Raw genomic sequence first — 26,715 nt, forward strand, 5'->3', positions numbered from 1 at the left:
TAACATCTTGTACGCTTTTGTCTTCTCCTCTCTGTGTACAAGGTCTGCGTCAGCGTTACCCTCTCCTGGTCCTCCCACATGCAGATCTGCCACCTACGTACCCTGCTTTGGTCACTCTCGCAATTTCTTCAGCTCTTCTGCTTTGAAGTCACACGATCAGTAAAAATTTTCTGACCATGTTACTGAAAATTATTTTCCTTCTGAGTGGCATCTTGTAACATTTTCTATGACTTACTAATTTGTTTTTCTTGTTGGCTATTTCAGAACTTTAATAGAATATAAAACTCCATAAATGCATACACTTTCTTTTTTCCATGGAATGTCAGTGATGTCTGGCCAGAAATAGTATGAAATAAATATTCATTGAATCAATAATTAGACCATGAGTAACAAATGGCATATTTGAAGAAAACACTTGTTCAAATCTCAGCCAACAAGCCAAACTTTTTTTTCCTTTCCCATGTGTCCTTAACAACCTGCACAGTGCCTAACACAGCAATTACTTAATAAACTTTCTGTGAGTCTCTGGTTCACAAGAAGCCCACAACAGTTAACCCTTAACTGAGGAATCACATACAAAAACATATTTATGTTTTATTTGTGTTTCTTAGTGTAATCAGGAGCTACTTATTAAGAAATGTCTGTATCAGTTAAGAAAAAAGCAATCTGAAATATTAAATATACTATTTTTTTTGTCTTTTGGCAAAGACAGTCTAGACAGCACATCAAGAGAAGCTTAATAGATTTACATATTGACACAGAAACTTGAGCACTTGCTACAAGGCTATAAAAATACTTAGAGCTGGAAGAAATTACTCAGTCATACCTCACATTCCAACCCTGGTGTTGGAGTTAGCATGTCGAACACAGTGATATCTGATGGAGTTATCATTTCTGGACAAATAAGAAACAGAGATGGACTCCCCATTAGTGGACAACAGCCATCGAATGTGGAATGCATGTATTATACAACTATAATGGGAAATTTTACTTAACTTGACTTATTCCTCACAAGAGTCTCATGGCATACATAACATTATTGTCACTTCATGGGCGTGAAAACTAAGTTGTTGAGAAATAAATCTTCTAAGTGGCACAGGGAAGAGTGTGAACTCAGAAATTCTGATTCCAAAGCTATGGATTTGAACCATAATGCCGTATGTTCCTTCACTAGCTTGGTAGTGTCAAGACAACTATCTGGTAAAAATATCAATCATATCACTAAGTGCTCCTCAGAAGTTACAAATGTTACTGTAGTTTTAAAATAAGCAGTGAAGCAGATTGCTTTTCCTGGGTTAAACTCTAGAATGCGTTCCTTGAAGACAGAGCGGATGACCACACTGTGATTCCAGAGCATGGTTGTGGTGAAGGGGTGAGCCATGAAAAAGGAAAAGGTAGCTGGTATTCAGATATGTAGGCCATCTAAGCAAAGTTTCAACTAAAGATATGGATTATTTGAAGCCAAGTGCATAATCTGATGTCTGGCACAAGAGAAGTACTCCACAAATGATAGCCAACAAGAACAGAAGCGTTTGTGTTGATTGTAGCTATCCTATTATTTTGAAGATATTGTAGATTTCTTAAAACTCTTGAATTATTCATCACTGACTTTACAAAAAGAGTCATCATTTTTGAAATGGACACTTGTGATCCGGTGCCTGATAACATCTTCCATGATTTGGCACAATTCCACACGTTGCACATATTCAAATCACAAGTCCTCTAGGGAAAATGCTCTCTCACACACACTACTGCAAATGCTGCTCTTTCTAGTCAGAATGAAGTTCTTCGTTCTCCTAAGCTACCTAGTTCTTATTTTCTGTTATTCTTCTAAGAGCATATCTCCAAAATAAACATAATGTATAATCCATATTGTAATACAGTTTCCCCTCAGGATCTTTTGGGGCTTGATTGCAGGATACCACTGCCAACCATACCAAAATCTACAGATGCTCAAGTCCCTTAATAAAACCTATGCAACCTTCTTGCAAAATTAAGTTATACTCAGACCACTGATGATACCTAACACACGGTAAACATTATGTAAATAGTTGCTACACTTTACCACTCAGGGAGTAATGGCAAGGAAAAAAGTCTGTCCATGATTAGTGTAGATACAATTTTCTCCCAATATTTTCCATCATAGGAGACTGAATCTGTGAATGTGGCATCCATGCACCTTGAGGGTTGACAGTCGTGCAATAGCCTAAGAACTATTCAACTACTCACATTACAACCACTGGGCTGTAAGCTGTTTATCCTACATCCTCCCTGAATAACTAGTGAGTCTCAGAACGGTGTCCGGCAAAGCTGATGTGCATAAAAGCTTACCAAACAAACTGAAATAATGCATGTCTGAACTTGAACTTTCCTAAACTATAATGCCTACATTAGTGCGGCAAGGCCCACTGTGAGTGGACTTGTTAACTCTTCCTCAGGCTAGTTTCACAGCACGGGAGGGAAGCCAGGACTGGAGCAGAGCCCGAGATAGGACACAAACATGGGAATGGAGGCACTGAAGCAGACTGTGCTTTTCATCTGGACCACCGGAGCATGGTTAGCCTCTAAAACTTAAGGGAAGTTCCAACACAACTAGATTATGAGCCAAGAAGTGAGAGAAGTCCTTGTACTCCACACTACTTGAAATAAAGAAAAAGATGAACCTATTGCAGAAGTCACACAGAAACTGTGACACAATGAGCCACTGAACAGCTTCTAGTCAGCCGGACAGCAGCAAGGTGTCTAGATGTCAATCACGTAATACTAATTATAGTGTGCGGAATTACAGCAATACCTGTCAACATAGGAACAGTCAGCTTATCTGGTGGCAGTAATGCTGGTTCTGTGGCAGTCAGAGATATGCCTACAAAGAAAAAAGATATCTTCCTTAATCTGTGGGACTGTAAAGTAAGTTCCAGATAATACTCATAGTTCTCTTTAACAACAATGAAAAAACTTTTAGAAAAGAAAATCCAAGTAGATGTTAGGGGAAAGATTTACATCTGTTATAACATAATTAGTGTTTAAAAACTACCTAAGGGGTAACGAAGAATTTTGAGCTTCCAGTCAACCCAAAACTTCTAATTAAAACCACTTGCCTCATGAAAAATATTTAAGCATTTCACTTTTCATAGTAAAATAAGCAAAATTCACACTTACAGTCTCCTGGATAAACACATTTCAGGGTGACTTCATCAAGAATCATATTTTTGGGGCAGTAAGGTAAGCATCCTTCAACCCTTTGCATGAGAAAAAAGTAATAAAAGTTTAAAATACACAAAACATGAACTTCTTTTAAACACATAAGATGTTTAACACATAAGATATCTCCTAAAACTCTGCTATCTATTTGTAAGAAGTCTTCAGTCTGGATACTGAGGCTGTGGCTCAAGAAGCTAAGCCTCCACATTCAAGCACTGACTGACATTACATATTGATTCTAGTTCCACCTGCTCTGTTTATAGCCTGGGACGCAGCTGAGAATGCCACAAGCCCTCGGTATGCTGCACCCATGTGGAGACCTGGAAGAAGCTCCTGGCTCCTGGCTTCTGGTTCCTGGCTCTTTGCTTCGCTTTATGGGCTGAGCTCAGCTCAGTTCCAGCTGTTTCTGCCATTTGGGGAGTGAATCCCTTGATGGACGTTTTCTCTCTCTCTCTCTCTCTCTCTCTCTCTCTCTCTCTCTCTCTCCAGGACAAATAAATAAAATTCTAAATAAATAAACTTTTAAAAGCAGAATTGATTTGGTCGCTGTTTTACGAAATCAAAATCCATCAGATAATAAGGGGATAACACTGATTAAGAGCAAATTTGAACACAGAGATTCCAGACATAAACTTGAACTTTGTACACACTAAGTCCATATTTTATAGGACTAATGCATATATAAATGAATGATTCATTGACACTTGGGTTAATGTTTGCTGTGACCTTGATTTCAACCTCACTGCCATGGTCACTGCCTACCTTTGCCTTAAGGATGTCTATAGAACAAAAGCAGCACCTTTGTTGGTTTCCCTTGTCTATTAGACCCTAAATTCATTGAAATGATAAAGAAACATCTTTATCCAGCACGCTAGCCTAGCAGCTAAAGTCCTCGCCTTATATTCTCCAGGATCCGATATGGCACCATTTCCAATCCCGGCAGCCTCACGTCCCATCCAGCTCCCTGCTTGTGGCCTGGGAAAGCAGCCGAGGACAGCCCAAAGCCTTGGGACCCTGCACCAATGTGGGAGACCTGGAAGAGTCTCTTGGCTCCTGGCTTCAGATTGGCTCAGCTCAGGCCATTGCAGTCACTTGGGGAGTGAATCATTGGATGGAAGATCTCCCTCTGATTCTCTCCTCCTCTGTGTATATCTGACTTTGCAGTAAAAATAGATAAATCTTTAAAAAAAAAAAAAAGAAAAAGAAATCTCTGGATGGAAGTGAAGTGTTCTTTGGTCACAGGGAAGAAAAGGGCAGAAGCTGCAATTCTTGTAACTACAGAAGACTGGACCTAATTCATGACAGTACCCAGGGCGATGGTTGTAGATAAACCTACGGGGTTTTGATTTTAAGCCACAGGACATTTGGCCTTGATATGAATCCCAGATCTGGTGTACAGCCGAGAAACCAAGTGAGAGACTAGAGTGTCAAGAGGTTATGTGGAGCTCTGTGGGCCGAAGAGAAGGGAGGACAACTCAGCCTCATTTATTCTAAAAGAAAAGGACAAAATAATTACTAAGATTCAGTTTTCTCCTTTCTCAAATGGGGTTCGGAGTCCAATTTATTCCTACTCAAAAGAAAACAAGTGTAATAGCTTATGTGCAACTAAATCTAATTATTGGAAACATAAATACTACAGAGAATTAATGCAAATAAGCTTTCTTATTTCCTCCCCAATAGGCAAACATGTAGTAGTAATATATTTTTTAAAATTTTAGATACATTTCCAATTGCCTCGGCTGTAAAGAATTTGGATAAAAAGTTCTTCAAAGCTTCATTCCATTTCAGATGGGAATGAATTACCAAGTGATGCCACCAGAGGGCATTTGTTCATGCAGGCAAATTTAGGCAACACCAAAAAGAGAAACTAATTTCTCTCTGAACTTAAAGAGGTTTAAAAGACACAACTACGCTATTTTGAACATTTCATTCTCGGATACTCTAACATGTAAAAGTTTATCTTATGTTTATATAATATTTATTATATAATATAAACTTGAGTAGAAAAACAATATCACAGTTTATTACAAGGCTTATACTTTAAACGTTGTTAACTGGAAGAAAGCAAAAGAAAATGTAAAGTCATTGGTAAAAGACTAGAATATATTGGTTATCACCATTAACATCACCTTTCATGCAAATTAATTATTTTGCACAAACCAAGATCACATGCATATTCTAAAGTACTTTCCCAAGTTCATTAATTTAGTTCTTTAAAATGCCTTAATAGCTACATACAGCAAATTACTTTCTAATTTTCCACACAACTGGTGATCTATTCAACTTCTAACTTATAATGTCTCAGATGTAGAACAATTCTTATGATAGGTGTGCCATGTAATATGAATAGCATCATTTACAGAGTGCTCTGTGGTACTCTACTTTGGGTCTACTCTTACAGGAGCTCTCGTTTTCATTAGGCATTTTCATCCTGACCTCCTGCTCTGTGCCAAAAACTGCAATAATCTAGAACAGGAGTGGTGATTCTGCAGGAATCGGAAGATGAACACATGGGATTGTCACACTCCAGGTCACTACTGAGTCTCCCCACTTTCTAGGGACACAGCATTGTTACTTTTTCAATGTCTTCTCCCCTGGTCAAAAATATTAATTCTTGTAAAAGTTTGTGGAAAGCCAAGTTACAAGATGCCTGTTGTGGAACACACAAAACTTTAATAGACATCTATCCTAATCTATTTTTAATTTTTAGTAGGTATCTATTTTGTTCAATCCTATATTTTCAGCAGCAATAATTTCTGAGACATTCTTGTATATAACTATTTCCTGATTAAAACAATACTCATGAGTGAGCATGTAACATGTACTTTTCTTGAGAGTAATTCGTGTCTGAAAAGTTTACAAAAAAAAAAAACCAGAATCCACCACAAACACTAGAACTTTGTTCATTATTACTAAACCTTACTTACGGTGGAAGAAATTTACATGCTAGAGCTTCGGGGTCACTACACGTTTTAAAACACGGCGTGGCACAAGGTTCATATCTCCATTCGCACATCCTCCTGTAAGGGACTGCTGCCTGGATTTCTTGAAAAATAATAAAGTTTAGATTATATATATTAGCTTATGTGTATTTTTAACACACACCTTGGAAACAAATGACCTTGTAGAAATTGACATCTTTTAGCCATAATGCGGTGTAAGGTACAAACCTAAGAGGGGAAAACCACTGTACTTCCTTGTCAATGAAAGCATTTCACACTATTGTTAAATACAATAAGCAAAGGTTTAGAGGTGAGGCTGAAAAACATGTAAAATGTCCTCCCTTTCTCTGTAGTTAGTGGATCTCATTGATCTTCATATACCATAATGCCAATAGTTTGAAATTATATCTTTTGCAGAGGTTTTTTTTTTTTGCTATCATTTTATATATCCTTGGAACAACCTTGCTAAATAATTATTAGTTCCAATCTAAAAATGAAAAAAACATGTGAAGTATAGTGTCACTCAGGGAGTTATACATAAATACCAGTGTCCACAGGAATCGTGGATGGACTAAGAACCCTGGTTGTCACCAGGATTTACACAAGACTGTTTACTGGGCAGTTTAGCCTGTGGGAAAGGGATCTGAATGAGAATTTAGCAAAACTAGAAAAGTCTAGTTTATAGCCAGTCACATACACAGAGACCTCAGAGGCGTGTCACTCACAGGATCCACCACAGACGCCAGCCATGAGCATCGCAGCCACACCATCAATCAAGGCCCCAAATGAGAATGAAAGAGGACAGCCTGTGCCACCTTCAGAACACACTTTAATAAACCTCACTTTACTGCACCTTAGTTTGTCTCTCTGACAATTTTCTTTGCTTCCTGATACCCTGGACTCCATTATATTTTTAATTTGTGAGATCACAGGTATAGGTATAGGATCTGGGATTTTAGTTCCCCATCACACAAATCCCCTGTCCCAAAGAAACTGTTACATATGCCTTGACAATAGGATCCTGGACTCTGTTGCTTCCCAAGCCCACATTGTAAGGTTACACTTAGATAACAGAATGATGGACTATACTACTGCAATAATATCTGGAATGTCAGTAAGGGGAAGGGATTGGGGTAGAGGTGAGGGGAAATCCTAGAGCATATGAAACCACATTGTAAAATAATGATAATAAACAGAAAAATCACATTAATAAAATTCAAGAGGCAAGAAACACAAACAGAATAAACGCACAAAATCCAGCAGCTCTTTAGCATGATTATGACTAACTTGTGGAAAGAAATATCAGGAAAAAAAAAATCGCACTCACAACAGTCACCAAAAAAAAAAAAAACCTGAATATTTCAGAAACATACCTTCTATGCTGAAGCTACTTGAATGTTTAAATTCTTCAGAATCATCATATTTTGATGCTTTGATACCAAAATGGGTGAAGATGAGAAAAAAGCCTTTCTTGCTGTATAATTCAAATGCACTATAGCCAGGAACCCAGAGCCCCTGATGGTGGAAGAACGTCGCTCTGTGCTGAAAGGCTGGGCTTGCCTTCCACAGCTCCAAACTAAGAGAATCATCATCATGGACATAGAGAAAGTAGTTCGGCCTTTCAGCAGATTCCAAGGAAACGAGTGCCAGTGCTGGAAGACACAGAGTACTGCTTTTGACATCTCCCTGCGTTCGGGGGGAAACTACCTCAGCAACACTGACATCATCCAAGGTATTTATAAAGCTGAAAGTGTAATACTGCCAAAGTGCCAACCATAATTAATGACAACATAAAGATCTATTATGAGATCTTCAAAAGGAGAAGCAGTATATTAAATGCAGTGAATGGCAAGTGTTTGCCTGCTAAACTCAGTTCCCAATTAGTTCCACATTTTAAAATAATGTCCTTAGAATAAGGAGAGATATAAATGAAAACATACATATATATATATATATATATACATATATATATATATATATCTCACACAAGTAATTGCTTGGCTAATGAGACTTATATTTGCATTTGCAACCTTTGGCATTTTCTGATTCACAAATGCTAGGAACAATTAAATTTATTCACAATAGAAAATAGAGAACAAAGAACTAGATCCATTCTGGCTTGAAGTAACGGTTTTATATTACTGGGTTCTTAATTAGCAAATGCTCTCGCAAGAGATATTGTAGTGTCAGGAAAAGATTACTTGTTCTGTAATATTATTTCCCCAAGAAAGTTATCAAGTACCTGATATGTAATTCAATTAGCAAAATATTTGAAAAGAATTATTGTTATTTTTTGTTTTACGCTTTAAAATTTTCACTTATATTTGCAAATCTCACGATACAGTTTTTATGTAGATATTTCAGCTAATTTTCTGAAATAAGCACTAATTGAATATCTATTAATACATTGGGTTTTATAAATCATAAATTGCATCTAACTCAATATTAATCCAAAAACACTCATTGTGTCCCAGAAACTTTCATGTTACTCTGTTGAGTGATAGAAGATGCAAAGAATAAAAGAAGTTTCTACATGAGACAAAGATGTTATCAACATAAATTAGAACTTTAGACTGCTACCGGTGTGTTTAGAACTAAGCAAGACCTCTGTACAGGAACTAAATGGTTTCTTCAAATGCGAGAATTAGGAGATTTCTCAGAAGATGCGAAATTTAGTTCGGTTCCATTTGGCCAATGAAATTTTCCCAAGTTTATACAAAGCACTGTGCATGTTACCAGGTAGGCCACGATGTAGCCAAACCTCACAAGAACAGAATGAGGACACTTCCAACAGTCACAGTAATGACCAGGTAGACACAACCTGTACAGGTCTCCTGATACAAACCTGCATGAGTTTCCAGAACGTCTCATTGAATCAGGACAATCGAGATTCACTAAAGCCTAGAGATTGTCTTCATACCTGGGAACATTCCCAACTGTGCAAGTAATATTTAAGTTATCTGATATCAAATCACATTTTTCTTTTACTTTAACCTGGCATTAAATTGCTTAAAACATTAGGAATCAGTGGATTATTTTCTGAGAATTTTAAATTAAGTTTTGTGGTTGGCATCAGAAAATTTGAGCTATTCTATTAAGCCATGAAAATTCAAACAATCACAATTCTAGAACATTTCAATACATAAACAAAGAAATTTCATCAACAAAATGGATAGGTGTATGCTCCCATGTACTATTTTACTGTACATCCTTTGGAACAGTTAGAAAATGCCATAAACACACCTGATCCCCAATAAATGCTTATTGAATGAATAAATGTAAATAAGTAAATGGGAAATCATTTTTATTTTCAATTATACTTACATGATGCCTTTTCTTTGAAAAGACCTGGAGTGATCATAAAATTAAAAACCAAATTTCCATGAACACTACTTCTTGGCAAAGAGAAAATGCTCCTACTCGTCATATTGGCCCCCATAATAAGACCAGTCTCCCCGTAACTTGCAAGCATGTATGGTCCTTCACCAAGTCCTGGTTAAACATAAACAAGAGAATTAAAAACTGGCATAGGCTTTTAAATTTTCAATTTGTCTCTTCAATTAAGCAGCTAATTTGTTTTTTCAGAGGCGATGAGACAGATCAAGAGAGACAGGCAGAGTACTCCTATCTGCTGGTTCACAGCTGATGTTGGTGTCCAGGAATGCAATCCATGTCTGCAGCACTGGTGCCAGAGATCACTGCTGCCTCTCGGGGTCTACATTCATAGAAAGCCAGAGTCAAGAACTGGAATCAAGAATGCAATCTAAGCATTTTAATTGCTAGGTTAAATACCCACTCCCTGACATAAATTTTTCTGAAAGATTTATTTTTTTCATTTGAAAGTAAGAGCCACACAGAGAGAGAGAGAATATCTTTGGGTTAGGACAAAGACAGGAACTAGCAGATCCATCTTCCATGCACCTGTTCACTCTCCAAGTGGTTGCAATGACCAGAGGTGGTCCAGGCTGAAGCAAGGAGCCTTGAGCTTCTTTTGGGTCTCCCACATGTATGCAGGGGGCCAAAAACTTGGGTATCTTTTGCTCACTATATGGCACAATAGCAGGGAGCCTGACTGGTTGTGGAACATTCAGGATTTTAACTGGCACCCATATAGGATGCTGGCATTGGAGGCTGAGCCTTAACCCACTATGCCATGGTGCCAAGCCCCAGGCACTATGATTCTTATGTCTACTATGCACAGTGTTTTTCCCTGAATTAAAACACACAAGAAACAGAAAAGACTGTATCAACTGTATCCATCACATATTGATTCATTTTCTAGAAAAGGCAACAGTAAAGCGACATGATAATCCAACTCTGTGAATAATAGAGAAAAGTAGTTAGCTACATAATTTATAATGAAACACCATTCAAAATGAAAAAGACAAAAACATAACTGCAACATAGGGGCAGGAAGCATCCCTTCCAAATAATCAGAAGCAAGATGGATAGTCAGACAAAACCTTCTTCCCTCTACCACAGATGCCCCTAACTACAACAACCTAAAGCACAAGTGTCATTTGGAAAATCAATTTGTGTAAGAACCAATGCTTCTGAAATGACCCACAGTTAACTGAAATGTTGCTTCTGGGCTAGTTCTACGCATTCTCATCAACAACTGACAGAGGAAAAAAACTGACCTTGTCATTTATTTTCTGCAAAGAGAAGTATAGTCTTACCATCAACGGAAAGTTACCATTTCCTACAGTGATTCCCTAAACACGGTGATAACAATAACTTATGTAATAAAATCACAATGAATGTAGCACATACATAACCATTTGTAGCAGGATAATATCTCCTGGCTCATTTATAGTAGGACCAACTGAAACCCATAGATTTCTAATAAATGCCAAAAGAAGTTAACATGAAGATATTAGGAATTATCCAAAAATTCATCCATAGTCTCTGATTTTTACTATCTAGATTTTTTTCCCCACAGAATCACAATAATTTATTTCTATATTTGTTTTAAATGATATAGTTATCTGAAAAATAAACTGGCAATGATAAAAAAGGGAAATATTTCAGCTTTAGGTATCTAAAGAAAACTGTATTTATGATAGTTATGAAATTCTTTGAGATGAAATGAAGAACAAAATCATTTTACTTCATTAATACTGTCAAGAACCTGCATGGTTCAATACCCCTCGCTCACATCTCTCCCTCTATTGCACAACCTTTACAAATTCTTACCCCCAATAGAGCACATCAATGCTCTTTCCTATTACACTGATCATACAAAATAGATTCCCCAGACACTTTTCTGAACTTATCAATGTCTCCTGGATGCCAAATCCCCCGCTTCACTCTCTAATACCCATTATTACAATATTTTACAAATGAAACCAGAACTGAAGAGTGTTGCTGTGTCGATCAGTAGAAATTTATCAGATTTGTTGAGAGAAATAATTACTGCTGTCAAGCAGAAGTTCAGAAAGCAAGAAAGTCCCACTTTTGGGTCCAAGGGTCCACAGACAGAAAGTGCAAAGGTACAGATGGGAGTTTTCATGGTAGAAACGTGTGAGATAAGGAACATCAAGAGGGGAAATCATGGGAAAAGTTTCCAATTTGATGTCTGTGTGCATTTGATAAAATGTGACACTAATTTGCACTGATCATTTCTACACTAAGATTAGTTAACCATTTACTTAGCCATACAGCATTGAGGTCAGGCACACCGGAGCTAGTTCATCACATCAATTCCAATCACTTCGGCAAAGTTAATTAAACTCTATGTGCTGCAATTTCCTCATCTTTAAGGTGTCAAGAACAATAAACTTTTGATAAAACAATAAAATATTTTAAATTTTAAATTACACGATATAAGGAAGACAATTAAGTAAGAACTATTGTGATCAATGTTGTCATTGGGCAATCTATTGTATTTTAGTCATAGAATCGAAGGATTGATATTGTTTCATTCTCTTCCTCCTCCTGCCTTCCCATCCTGCCCTACCTGAGTGTGTTTGTGCATGTGTATTTAAATTCTTGCACAGGAAATATTTTTGGTTATATTTTTTTAAACTGTCAAAAAAAGGGTTTTTTTTCCTAATCTTGAATTGTCTTATCTATCCAGTTTTCATATCTCTAATTCTCTAAAATTATCTAGTCTTCATATGTTGATTGCTAGCCAATTTCCTTCTCACTCAAGGAGCTACCCAAAGGGCTCAGACTTCAAGTAACAAGTACTCTAGCTAACTGATCCATCTTGAATCCAGAGTTTGTGCAGTCACAGACAAAACGGACACCTCCCCAATCATTCTACGTGTCTAAACTAGGTTTTCGTGTTATGCCTCCCTCATGAAGTGGTTTGACATAAAGCAGAGGCCACTGCTGTTACCTGCTGGCATCTTCACTGAGGATGTGCATGGCCTTCTCTCTCTCTTTCTGTAACTGTGCCTTAGTTCTGGGCAGCACCTCTTCCAGAACTTTCATTACACATCCAGCTGTGTGACTGTAATATGATTTACACTATCAATAAATTCTGATTCTAGCAATATGTAAATTCCTTCTTTTGCTTGTAGTCATGATAAAATAAATTCCTTATGTTGACATCCCCTCTGTTCTTTGTTTCTTTGCTTTCTACAGCATTTTTACAGGTTTAGTATAGTCACTGTGCTGTTGAGAGATCACAGAAAGTCTTGTCTATGTAACAAAATATTTGGTGATGAACACTGCAGCATTCTTCGTCCACATTCACTCCCCAGTGCAGTCCCAGGAAACCACCTTTTTCTACTTTCATTAGCTGGAGTATTTCATATTACACGTATAAGCAGATCATCTGGTGTTTGTCTGCCTGCCTAATTTTACTTAGTATAATGTCTTCCATGCTTATCCATGTTGTCAGAAATGACACAATTTCCTCTTTATTTTCAAGGCTGAATACCTAAGAGAAGGTTTTAAATATTCTCATCACAAGGAAACTATAAATATTTGAGGCAACAGATATGCTAATTAGTATAATTTTAATATGTTACAACGTTTACTTGTATGAAATACTGCATTGTTTCTCATTAATATATACAGTATTCTCAATCAAAATTAAAGAGCCAGCCAGTGTTGTGGGACAGAGGGCTAAGCCATGAAAGTCAGATGCCAGCTTCATTTTTAATGCCATCCTCGGGTTAACATGCAACCTTAGAAGCAGGGGGTAACAGATCAGGTAGCTGGGCCTAGGTCAACCATTTGGGAAACTTACACTGAGTTGTTGGATTCTGGTTTTGGCCTGGCCCAACCCCGCACTTGCAGATACATGGGGAGTAAAACAGAAGGTCTCTGTCTTTCCCTGCCTTTCAGGGAAATACATGTTAAAAATTACTTAAAAGATGACCTACCTTCATTGTAATATTCACAGTCAAGCGCTGAAAGAAAAAAAGAATAGTATCACAGTGTATTAGAAGCCAAGAAATTTTTCATGTATGTGCAAGATCTGAACACGTTTATTCATAGCTGCTTGGAAGGACACAGAGTGTCACGATTGTTTATGAACTTCCTCCAAGCAAAGTGGATTCTTGAAGGTGATTTGTTGTGATTTAACATCATGATTGTTTTAAAGATAAGCAATTGGATGCTTTGCCACCTACACAAATAAATGAGATATTTAAAGTGCCAAACAGGAAACCAAATTCAAGTTGCTTTCTTAAAATATGTTTTTTGATTATCAGAACTGAAAATTCTCACAGGTATAAAAGAGTTGGAGTTCTAGAATAGTATGTAACTTACATATCAAATGTTGCGATGACAGTGCCCAAGCACCATAGAAAACTTGCATCAAGTTTTCCTTTTTATAAATCCTTTTGATATGTTGCAAGTTATGGTTGTTAAAGGAATAGTAGTGCCAAATTAATTCAAAACAGTAGCGATAAATTAATCCTGTCTCCATGAGAGTCATGACCTTTGTTTCATATGACAACAATTCAATGGCTCTTTTTAAAACGTCCCCTCCTAACGATGCTCTAAGCAGAGTACTCACAGCAAACAGTGGATGATCGCCAGTGGATCGACACTCCTTCCTGACAGCACTTGTATGCATAGGCTGCAATACTAGTGCACAAACATTCACAGTCCCCACCAAGGTTACACTGACATGTATCTTCATGACAGTTTTTGGCAAAAGATGTAACATCAATCTGAAAAGGGAATGAAGTGTGTTTAAATTTTTAAGTCATTATGATTTTCTTTAACAGATGAAAACTCGTTCTCTAAAAGAAAACTATTTTTCCTAATGTGATACTGTTAACACTGCCATCTAGAGTTCTCATGGTCTCAAAACATTACAATGCCCACGGAGGGAGGGATTTCTTAGGCAAATGTCATGTCAGAGAACCAGCAGAACATGAATAAGATTAATGAATAAATGTAACTTCAACATCTACAATGTCACTGATTCATTTTTTGGAAATGCAATTTTCATTATTGGCATAGTCACATGGTATTAAAGTATGCTCTGCTTCCACTTAGACTTTAATTTTGTAGTCTCCTGTACAACATCCTAGCGACTGAGTGCTGATAGTTTTTTCTAATTTCTCATATTTATCTCATCTGCACTTTGTTGTGTATTTAAAAAGCTGATGAAGTTTGGCATGTTGTTGACAACTGTTGGTATTGGTGCAGTGATTAAGATGCTGCTCGAGACTTGTACATCCCACTTCAGAGTGCCCGAGTTCCAGTTCTGGCACCACTTGTGATTCCAACTTCTTCCTAATGCGCATCCTGGGAGGTGGCAGGTGATGGTCCAAGCAGCTGGATCCCTGGCTCCTGACGAGGGTTGGGCCCAGCTCCAAATCCTGAGAGCATTTGAGGAATGAACTAGAAAATAGAGAATCTCTCTTTCTCTCTCCCTCTTTCTCTCCCCCTCCCTGGTGTTTGGCATAAATTTGATCTTTTATAAAAATAAAAAACAGAAAGGGGTCCCTTATTTGTGTTATCATGTAGGTCATTTCTAGGGTTTTGTTTTTCAAGTGGCAGCTAAAAAGAACCAAGTAAGCTTATGGATTCAGACTCCAGATAAACTGCTGTCTGTTTTTCCCCCCAAGGATATGCTTCTCAGAAATGCTGCGAAGTCTCAAAAGCTTCTGCTGACCAGTTAAGCAACACACTTGTTAAGATTATTGGATTGTTAAATTATCAGTCAATATCATCTCTATTAGCAATCTCATCTATATAGCGGTATCTCTTTAAATTTTAAATTTTGGCAAAGTATTAATTTACCACATTGCGACAAGGAGCAAAAACATCACTGTACAAAATGGAGCATTCTCTCTTGGCATAAGGAAATTTGTTTTGATGTGCCTCGCAAGGTTTCATGGCTTCATCTGGACTTTCACACTGATGGAAAAAATTAAGGGAGAAAAAAACATTTTTAAAACAAGAGATTTCTCCAGCAGAAACAAAGCACTAGCTCCGGCCCTTCTGTCTATTAAATACTCATTCTTCAGACAGACTTTCCCTGAAACACCTGCTCCCATTCAACTCAGTGTCCACAGACATACATTGTTCTTGAAAGCAAATGAGCAGAATATTAAAACCATGGCAATATTGGAAGTACAGTGACCATTTAAATTATCTTAAATGCAGCATTTGCATGACTTTGGGCCTCTTTTTCAGTTGCCACCTCTTCCATTTGATCACAAATCATGTTCTGGGGCATTCAGTGCCCTAAGGTCTCCACAGACTGCCAGCCTGTACATTCAGCAACTTTGTGGGCCTCTGCCTACCCTAGTCCATTTCTCTGAAATGCTCAGAATAAGATCATGAAGGACCTTTGCATTATGAAATATAATGACAACTTTTCAGTTTTCATCTCATTTGATCTTTTGCTACCTTTGCTTCTGTTTAGTCCTTTGCCCTTCCTTCACCTCTCTCCTCACAACTGATGGTGCAATTTTCTGCTGGACTTCCTCCTTCAACCGAGGCAGCTATTTCCAGGTCTTCTCCCACTCTGCTCTGTTTTTCTCAATCCATTCACTTTCCCTTGTCTGTCTTCAACAGACAATATATTCAACTTGAATATACCAGTAACTTCCCAATCTTTACTTCCATCCCAATTCTTTCTTGAATTTTAAAACTGGATATCTCCATGTAAATATCTCCCATCATTTTTCCCCAGCACATCCCAAACTACAGTCATTTGTATGGCATTCTTTCTCCCATCATCCATAGCCCATTATTTTTGCTTTGCCTCAAGGTGCAACAATTAGCATGCACCAAATAAGCCAGGAAAGTTGAAGCATGAGTCATGATGTTCATCCATCCTACCACCTTACTTCAAAAGATGCTGGTGATTAATATCCTTAATATAATCTGAAATTTATGATGTCTTTCAACTCTCCACTGACTTACTGTTTCTATCTGGAATGCAAGAGTATCCCAGCCCTCATATTCTACATACCTATATCTCACATTTGAGCCATTTCTTGTTTCAAAACTGGCACCATATCCACATTTAAGTTCTTAAAAATCACTTTATATACCACACTCTCTCCAGATTCCAATACACTCTGGATGAATGCCATGGCCCCTCCCTGATATATTCTGTCTCATTGACTTCACTTTCAAATCTCCTGTGCCGTATACAAGATTCATCTCTCGGTATTTTTTCCAGGAAACTTTTTTGGCCCATAACGACCCCTATTTTGTGTGCATGTTGAATGAAGTACCTTTCCCACATACTCTTATAATTTTTTCAACCTTACCTATTGACCTACACTCTAAATCACTTAAAGGTAGAGACTGTTTTATTCATATTATGTGTCTCCACACAATAGAGAATGTGAAGCATTAACAAGAATCCATTGAATGAAGTAGTGATTTACTGCTAGCTTTGTTTAAAGTGGTTTAAAATTATTTGATGACTCCCAATATTCTTTGTTTAAAGTGGTTTAAAATTATTTGATGACTCCCAATATTTAGTATTATCAGAAATTCTTAACCCAATTTTTTCAAATAGGACAAAAGTCATTTTTATCAAAAAATTGTAAAGATTGACAAGACATAAGATAGATACAATTAAAGAAGGATTTTTTTAAAAGGCCACAAAGCAACATAACTAGCCAGATAGTAACTCATCAGGAAATTGTGGCTTTAAATACTCCTATCAATCTAAAAGCATAGAATAAAAAATACAAGAAAGGAGAATTCCTTCCTGTTCAATTTTTCTGTTTTCTGAGTTACTTCAGCATTTTTCAGAGTTCTACAGGACACTACTTGATATCTGATAAATTAAAACATGGGTTCTACATCAGTAAATCTGTAAAAAATCCATCAAACACATCCCATCTGCATAGACTTTTAAATCTGAGAAATCTTTAAAGAAAAATAAGTCTAACTTAATTTATCCTACTGCTCTCAAAAGAAACAGAATACCAATCCATCCCCTACACAAGCATGTATATGTAAACACACACCTAATTTTCATCTAATACTAATGAATCAGCCACAATTGTCAAGATATTCTGATTTCATCTTTAATAGCATTGAAATGTTAAAAGTCACATCTTATTTAGAAACGAATACACCGAGATCAGACATCATGCCATAGTGCAGAAAGCCCAGAAAAGAACGCAGGAGTTTGCTTGCAGCTTCTGCCACTTTCTGGCTCTACCAAGAGATCTCTTAAATCTCTTATCCGAGAGATATAAACTCCCTGACTCTCAAAATTTCATTTATAAAATGGAGGGGGAAAAAACGGCTCATGACACAATGAGTTGTCTCAACAATTACATGGGATGATACATAGAAATGTAGTTCATTAACTGTGAAGTAATATGAAAACATCATGCAAAATATTATTGCTAAAATAAAGTTCCCTCTAAAGAGAAAATGCTCTTGTGACAAAAAAATATTCTAGACTTTTTTGCTTGGTTTTAAAATACGTATATTTTACTTACCTGTCCTAGTGCCCAGCTGTCTCCAAACACCTGAGCATTTCTTACTTCCAGATTATTAGATGTGGTCATATCATTTGAAGTACATTTGTCAAAATTTCCACATAATCCTGATAGCTTGTTCTAAGGTTAAAGAAAATTGCATATTCATATTTTACATTTATTTAATTTTAACAAACTCATACTAATTAAAAGCTGATTCAATAAACATAAGTTTAGGCATTTCTATATCAGTCATTTAGAAAATATGCATTGGAAGAAATTTAACTTTTATGCATCTCATTATATTTAGTGATTATTTTTAATGCTCAAGAAATATTTAACCAGCTCCAAACCATATCTACTTTTATCAACATCACAGCCTGGGTACCACTAACAATATAAGGTACTTGGAAATACATTATTCAAATACCCACATACACACATGCCTAAAGGTATATATAATTCATGCACATATATAAAATTTTTAATGATGAAAAGTCCACTTGCTGATAAGTTTAAAATTTCTAACACAAAAATGTTTAAATGGTAAAGATAGTTTATATTAGCATGAGTTATGAAATAGCTGTGACTATGGCCAGATGTACTCTATGTATCAACACTACCTACAGGGTTTTCTAAAACACTGTGATAAACTTTGCTCTTGCAGGAAGAAGGGAGACTAGGAACTGGAAAACCTTTTGAAAACAATAGAACTAACTTGCTGAACTCTCTCTTTAGCATTGAAAAACAGAGTGTGGGCCTTCATTAATGGTGCAGTGGGCAGCCTGTGTTCTCAGCAAAGCAAATGATAACCCGATGATTACAGCTGAAGTGGTCACTGGTTACTAGGGAGCCTCTATCTCCGAGCCTTTTCTTTCCCAAGTCAGTGGCCATTACCAGCAGTGGTCATTCAAACGCTGAGGTAGCAGGCAGGGGATATTAAAAACCAAAGTGTTGAGTTGTTGCTAAAAATTACTATAGGACAATATAAAATGAAGAACGGAAAAACATAGTTGAATAAATCATGAAATTCATGAAAGAAATGCAAGATGCAAGTAAAACCAGAAAAGTATCTTTGGCCTTTATCCCTGTAAACAATTAAAGATTATGCCTTCTATAATCAAGCATGTTTCCAATTTATAACATATTACATAATTTAATGTGTCTGTCTTATACTTCTGTGAGAAAATACACCTGGTTGCCCAGTTTTTCTCTAACTTGATACAGATCATAATATCAAGTTTGAATTTAATTTCAGATGAAGCAAATTTTTCTTATGCATTTAAATTTCAAAAACACACTGATAGAAATTTTAAATGTTTCATCAAATTTTAAACCTTAAATGATAAAATGCTAACAATATTTAATAAAACATTTAACATAAAAATATATAAATGTAAATCACCAAAAATTGTACTCATTGTACTCAATGATAACTCCCAGGATAAAAAAGCAAACTCTTAATTCACATAGAATGCATTTTTCAGACACTGCTTTTGTATTAATGTTTGGGAAGTACACAACTTCAACAATCAAAATATATCAGTCATGGTCAGGTCACCGGGGAAAGAGGTGGGTGTTGACAACACAAAGTAAAACTACATGAGAGAAATTTTCAGATCCACTGAGGTATTTTCTACATTCAACCATAGTGGTAGATGTAATAAGTCACTCCCTTGTCAAAATAGGTGAAACTTTTATCATAAGCATAATCTTTAAAATACTTTGCCACAATTTTACTTAATATAAAATTACAAAAGTGTTCAACGGAGGAAGGAGCAAAATAGAGCATACAGATCATATAAATGGAATCTGTCTTACAGACAGCCAAGCTGAAGGGAGAGGGATGAAAGGAGCTGATCTCAGTGACTTTGGGATACTGGACACCACGCCTTGTGGGAGAAAATGTACATGAACAGTGAACTAGGGTTAATAAAGTTCTTTTTCACAGGAATATGCATTAGTAACTCCGAAAATGTAACCTATTACTTAAAGCAAAGCACAACTCATTTTGTTTTCAGCAAATATCCAAGGGTAAATTATAATTTTATTTCTTGTATTTCATTTGGAGCTTAGATTAACTTACCTTCCACTGCGGTCCAACTTTGATATGAATAGTTGTTTTCCTATCCCAAAGAATAGTGATATCTTCTTCTGGAAAGTACACGACTGTGTAGTGCCCAGCCCTCCAAAGCTGGTATGTGGGATTGCTTTCCAGAAAAAAACCTGATCGCTTCTTTAAAAAAAAAAAAAAATTTAAAAAAAAAACAGTGAATGTCATTCTTTCTAACTGAGATACATAAAACAAACATCTGCCAGCTGCCATCTATATATTAGCATTTTTGTTTAGGCAAGTTTCTTTCTAAATTCTTTAAGATATGATAAATTAAGGCCCAGACACATGAGCCTAGTGGCTAAAGTTCTCGCCTTGCAACATGCTGGGATCCAATATGGGCACTTTTTCTAATCCTGGTGCCCCTGCTTCCCATGCAGCTCCCTGTCTGTGGCCTGGGAAAGCAGCCAAGGATGGCACAAACCCTTGGGCCCCTGCACCTGCATGGGAGACCTGGAAGAGGCTCCTGGCTCCTGGCTTTGGATCAGCTTAACTCCGGCCATTGTAGCCTGTTGGGGAGTGAATCAATTTACGCAAAATATTCCTGTCCATCTCTCCTCCTCTCTGTAGATCTGATTTTCCAGTTTAAAAAAAAAGGTAAGGAAATAGGAAATACATAAAATTGGTAACAAGAAGTAAACTAACAGACTTGTGCAACACAAATGGTCAAAGAGGAAAAGATATTTCAGTCATGAGGATGAGTACAAAGAAAGGAAACGTCATGGAGGACACTAAAAGGCACCCTCGCAAACTAAAACTGCTGCATGAATGATGAATAAATATGGTTAAAGATGAAAAATTACAAGCACAAGAGTAGTCATTAACTTCAAATAATATTCTATGAAAACCAGAATTCCTGAGTTTGGTAAAAGACATTGCCTTCACGGCTCAGTAAAATTTCTAAAGCATGATGTGGTCACTGAAAAACAAATAGCATTGCACACACATACACATGTACATACACATATATACACACACGTACATGCACATATACACATACACATGGACACATACACACATACACATGGACACACACATACACACATACACACGTACATACACATATACACATACACATGGACATACACACATATACACATACACACGTACATACACATATACACATACACATGGACATACACACGTACACACATATACACATACACATGGACATACACACGTACACACACATATACACATACACACGTACATACACATATACACATACACATGGACATATACACACATATACACATACACACGTACATACACATATACACATACACATGGACATACACACGTACACACACATATACACATACACACGTACATACACATGGACACACACATACACACATACACATGTACATACACATATACACATACACATGGACACACACATATACACATACACATGGACACACACATACACACATACACATGGACACACACACACATACATACACATGGACACACACATACATACACATATACACATACACACATACACACATACATACACATATACACATACACACGTACATACACATGGACACACACATACACACATACACATGGACACACACATACACACATACATACACATATACACATACACATGGACACACACATACACACATACATACACATATACACATACACATGGACACACACATATACACATACACATGGACACACACATATACACATACACACGGACACACACATACACACATACACATGGACACACATACATACACATATACATACACATATACACATACACATGGACACATATACATACACATGGACACACATACATACACATATACATGGACACACACATATACACATACACATGGACACACATACATACACATATACACATACACATGGACACACACATATACACATACACATGGACACACACATACACACATACACATGGACACACACATACACACATACACACATACATACACATATACACATACACATGGACACACACATATACACATACACATGGACACACACATACACACATACACACGTACATACACATACACACATACACACGTACATACACATATACACATACACATGGACACACACATACACACATACACATGGACACACACATACACACATACATACACATATACACATACACATGGACACACACATATACACATACACATGGACACACACATACACACGTACATACACATGGACACGTACATATACACACAAAGACACTTGTAAAAGTTAATGGAAATTGAACTAAAATAAAATTTGTTTTAGAGCAAAAATTCTTTGAGACCCACGCATACTAGAGGTTCTCAACAAACCTGTGAAAATGTGTATAACAAAAAAATATGTATCTCACGCACAGATGGGCACACATATCAGAGAAAAAAATTCTTGAAGAATCAGGATGTGAAATGACCTGCAAAATGCCATATACGGAAAAGAAGAGGGCTGGGAATGAGAATGTAAAGGGGATAATTTCAAACAATAGGAATGGCTTGACTAAAGGCTTAGGGACAGGAACATCCTAGATCTGTTCAGACTAGCAACGGACTGGAAAATATTATCACATGATGAAGTATAATGCAAGGGAGACTCTCCACAAGCAAGTTTTCTGTGCAGAGTAACTGCTACATGTGCAAAGAATGTTAATTAAAGGCTTTCAAATACAGTGACAGACCATGACTTACTTTAAAAGAAAAGAAATACAGGATACAATTGAAATTATAGATGAAATGCTTCGGGGCATCTTAAAGTACTTACAACCTGAATTATTTCGCCATTATCTCACACAATAGCATAAAAATGATTATATCAAAAAAATTTTAAAATAGATTGCAAGAAACAATAAGAATCAGGAAGGATATATAAAATCCTTTGGTTATTATTCATTTCCCAGTAATAACAAGGACATTGTTTGAAACTACTATATTACAGTGGTCTTTTAATAGGCATTTTTCAAGGGATACATTAAATAAGCCTAGTCATAAAGTTTTCAGCCTCCTAAATCAAGTTTATATTTATAACATGTGTGCAGTATACTGCATGGAATTGAATCTACTGTGTATATTCACACCTATTATTTATTAGCCCTACCAAACTTCATATATCCTTCCACCTTTCAGTTCTCCACCCTCATTGACTAGGAGCCAGCTACATTTTTTTCTTACAATTTATACAAGCTTGAACTCATCTCCATTCATGGATACTTGATATGTCTCTTGCAAAGAGCTGTTTTCACCCAGAACTTGGCACAGCTACTTCAATCCCGTCAACCCCTAGTGTCCCTCCTTCCTTGAATACCCTAGCAGAACACTTTGTTAACCAAATGAGATGAATTGGTGCACAGTTGGGCAATGCAACACAGAGCTCCAAGCCTCACACTTTGGGTTTAATGCTTCACAGTTGCCATTTTTAACTTATCCCAATAATTTCACTTTTTGAGCATGTATTTTCTAAGCAAAATCCAGTGGGAGAGTAAGCACTGATGCGTGGACTATCTGTCTTCTGCTGTGACTCCATCTGTCCATTGCTCATTCTCAGCCACCTGGTCCAACCATGGACAACTAGTAACCCCACCAACAATGCAGAGCTCAGTTATAGGGCAAGACCTTTAATGCTGCGGAGGCCTGCACACACCCTGGGAGTACACCTGTGCCCACATGAGTATGAGAGTAAATAATTTTATAGTAATTTAAAAAATAAAAAACTCAAGACAGGTGAAGAAAAATAATGAAACAACGATGAATCTTTTTTTCCCCTGTTTTGAATAAGGCTATACAAATTTTCAGCTTGCTCTTAACTTTATGAATTGTGTAGCCTGCCACTCTCTGACAGGGTCTATTCTTATTGTTCACCTGTGCTTTGTAGGACTGTTCTATTACCCGATTTGTCTTTGATTAAAGCTTGTCTTCCCCTGGCAGTGGTGTTTAATCCATTATTCTGGTGCAAAGACATCTACTTGGCTATAGAGGTAGAAAAAGCAGTTTATTACATTATTTTCATTAAGCAGTCCACTTTACTACAGAAAACAATCCTTTTTGATCAAAAGGATTTGCCGTACTCATTACTTTTCAGACTCCTCCGTCATGGTCATTGGAAAAGTGAGGTTCCATGCATACCCCAAAGACAGACCTCTGATTCAGATGAGAATGTGTGCACTGAAAACTCCAGTGATACTACAAAATAAGTTAGAATTGTGAAGAATTAAAGTATTGAAAGTAGAGCTGAATAAGCTAATTCAATCTATTTACATAATTGGCAACATTACCTGTGTGCATATATACAAAAAATGACAGAGGACTTCTCCCTCCATCCTTTTCCTGCATGAGCAGTCCATTTGCTATAAAAGTGAGTGGTAGCTATTTTCACTTTTGATGTTTGATAGAATAATATCACCAGAAAATTTGGCAGGGCCAAACTGTTTATATATCTTCTCTACATCTTCTTAAGTTACAATATAAATAAAAGAGACTGATCAACATGTGTGTACAGGTGAAAATTAGAAGGGAAAAGTTATAGAACTCTAATTACATTTAAAATGTGTCAAATTCTTTCTAAGAGCATTTTCTATTTTCTTTTTTGTTTTATCCTGGCTTTTGGATAAAAATCTTCACATAAAGTGTATACTCAGCTGATCACCAGTCCAAACTGCTGTAACTGCTGTAACTCCTTCAAAAAGACATGCACCTGAGTGTTGATCCTCCGTTTTGCTTAAAGTGATGGCTGGTTGGTCTCAGTGTTTCTGAGACAAACACAGGATATCTTTTAGGCAATGCTTCTCAAACTTCATTGTGAAGAATCTAAGTACTATTAAAAACATCATAATTATTTTCAACCTTAACCATTCCAATCACTAAGGAGACTCTCCAAAATCAGCACTTAATTCAAATATTCCAGAAGAGTCTAACAAAAATTTGCAGACAAAAATTAGATAAACGCTTAGATTCCAGGAAGGGGCAGCTTTTGAAAGATGATTTGTCACATCATTTATTTGTAAATGTCTTGTGCCGTTCGAGATCTGTATAGTCTACATCCATTCCTCTTGTCTACTGCTCTTGTATGGTATTCTTGTGTTACAGTTGACAGTTGGCTGTTTTGGCCACCCCCTCCTCTATCCTATGTACGGTGTTCCAACCAAACCAAATGATCTGCAAGTAAAGTTTTCCAAACACACCATCTTATCTTTCAAAGCTACTCCTTTGATATACTCTTTCATTTTCATGGACAGTCATTCTTTGCCTTCTGGTGACCTGGTTAATGTCTCCTCGTCTTTTTAGATTCAATTGAAATCATTTCACCCAGGGCACATCTTCTGAGTCTCCAAAAATAAGGATGAAGGAAAGGAGAACTCTTTCTTGAAATTCATTAATTCCTGTTTTCATTTCAATCCTTATGTGAACATAGGAGGTAGCCTCCGTAAGATTTCTAAATGTACAGTTCGGAGAGATGTAAACTGGGGAGATTGGGTAAACTTCCCTAAGGTGATACAACCACCAGTGACCGAACAGAGGCCTTATGTAAACGCTGACTCTCTAAAGTCTATATACTTTTAAAAAGTATAAGATTGCTGCAGCTCTTCTTAGGAGTTTCCATGTCATCCTGGATCAACTCCGGCCATAACATGCTGCACATCCTTATTTACTTCTAGATAACGCTCATCAAATATATGTGTTTTCAGTATTGTAGCCCCAACATTTAATATACATTTTGACATACATTGGGAAAATTGAATGAATGAGTAAATGAATGAAGGAAGCATTTATTGTGTCTCAATGGGGCAGATCCAAGGATAGGAGAATAAACAAGGGAGAGAACGATCCCATTTCTCGCATCTTTTAGACATTCCTGGGAAAACAGCCTCATGCAAAGTTTCACTGGCATGTAATGGGGACACGAGGAGTTCTTAGGAGGAGATAAAACAGATTGCACAAGAATAGGTAAACAGAAATATGGATCCCGGAAAGGGTATTGACATTCATGAAGGACTAGAAGTAAAAGATCGGAGAGGGTATGAAGAACTAAATAAAGCTTCAACTTCTCTTGCTTTTATTTTTAAAGTTTAATTTATTTCAAAGTCAAAGTTACACAGCATGCAACACACACACACACACACAGAGACAGAGAGAGAGAGAGAGACAGAGACAGAGAGAGAGAGTGAGAGTCATGCTTCCATCTGTTGCATGACTTCCTATTCCTAAATGGCTAAACACATTGGTCCAGGTCCAAATCAGGAGCCAGAAGCTTTAGCATAGTCTCCCATAAGTGCACAGGGGCCCAAGCACCTGGGCCATCTTCCACAGCTTACCCGGGTACATTAGCAGGCAGTAGAAACAGAAGTGGAACAGCAGGAACTGGTGCCCAAATGGGATGCTGGCATCGCAGGAGGTAACTCACCCTACCATACCACTATGCTGATCCAAGTTTCAACTTTTAAAACAGTCTTGAAGCAGAAAGAGCCAGGATGTGACTCAAGAAACATAAAACCAGCCAGACTTGCAAAGCCTTGTAAGGACAATGTGCTCATCTGAAAGCTATTTGAAATAGCAGAGTGGTGGGAAAT

At 37.0% G+C, this 26,715-nt stretch overlaps 1 protein-coding gene across 1 annotated transcript in view; it reads right to left on the minus strand.

Annotated features, from left to right (window-relative positions):
- Nucleotides 1-26,715, minus strand: part of OTOGL (otogelin like) — a 130,528-nt gene that overhangs the window by 37,718 nt on the left and 66,095 nt on the right. The window contains exons 27-38 of the mRNA XM_040978140.1: nucleotides 20,100-20,249; nucleotides 18,035-18,154; nucleotides 15,357-15,473; nucleotides 14,119-14,275; nucleotides 13,481-13,507; nucleotides 9,468-9,635; nucleotides 7,517-7,795; nucleotides 6,129-6,246; nucleotides 3,160-3,239; nucleotides 2,795-2,863; nucleotides 2,631-2,636; nucleotides 827-894 (exon numbers count right to left, since the gene is read on the minus strand). Of these exons, the coding sequence (XP_040834074.1) occupies nucleotides 827-894; nucleotides 2,631-2,636; nucleotides 2,795-2,863; nucleotides 3,160-3,239; nucleotides 6,129-6,246; nucleotides 7,517-7,795; nucleotides 9,468-9,635; nucleotides 13,481-13,507; nucleotides 14,119-14,275; nucleotides 15,357-15,473; nucleotides 18,035-18,154; nucleotides 20,100-20,249 (1,359 nt within the window). The remainder of the gene's footprint in view (nucleotides 1-826; nucleotides 895-2,630; nucleotides 2,637-2,794; nucleotides 2,864-3,159; nucleotides 3,240-6,128; nucleotides 6,247-7,516; nucleotides 7,796-9,467; nucleotides 9,636-13,480; nucleotides 13,508-14,118; nucleotides 14,276-15,356; nucleotides 15,474-18,034; nucleotides 18,155-20,099; nucleotides 20,250-26,715) is intronic.

Source organism: Ochotona curzoniae, unplaced genomic scaffold (assembly GCF_017591425.1).
Source record: "Ochotona curzoniae isolate NIBS_2020 unplaced genomic scaffold, NIBS_Ocur_1.0 contig_1014, whole genome shotgun sequence".
In the NCBI taxonomy this organism is placed as follows: Eukaryota; Metazoa; Chordata; class Mammalia; order Lagomorpha; family Ochotonidae; genus Ochotona; species Ochotona curzoniae.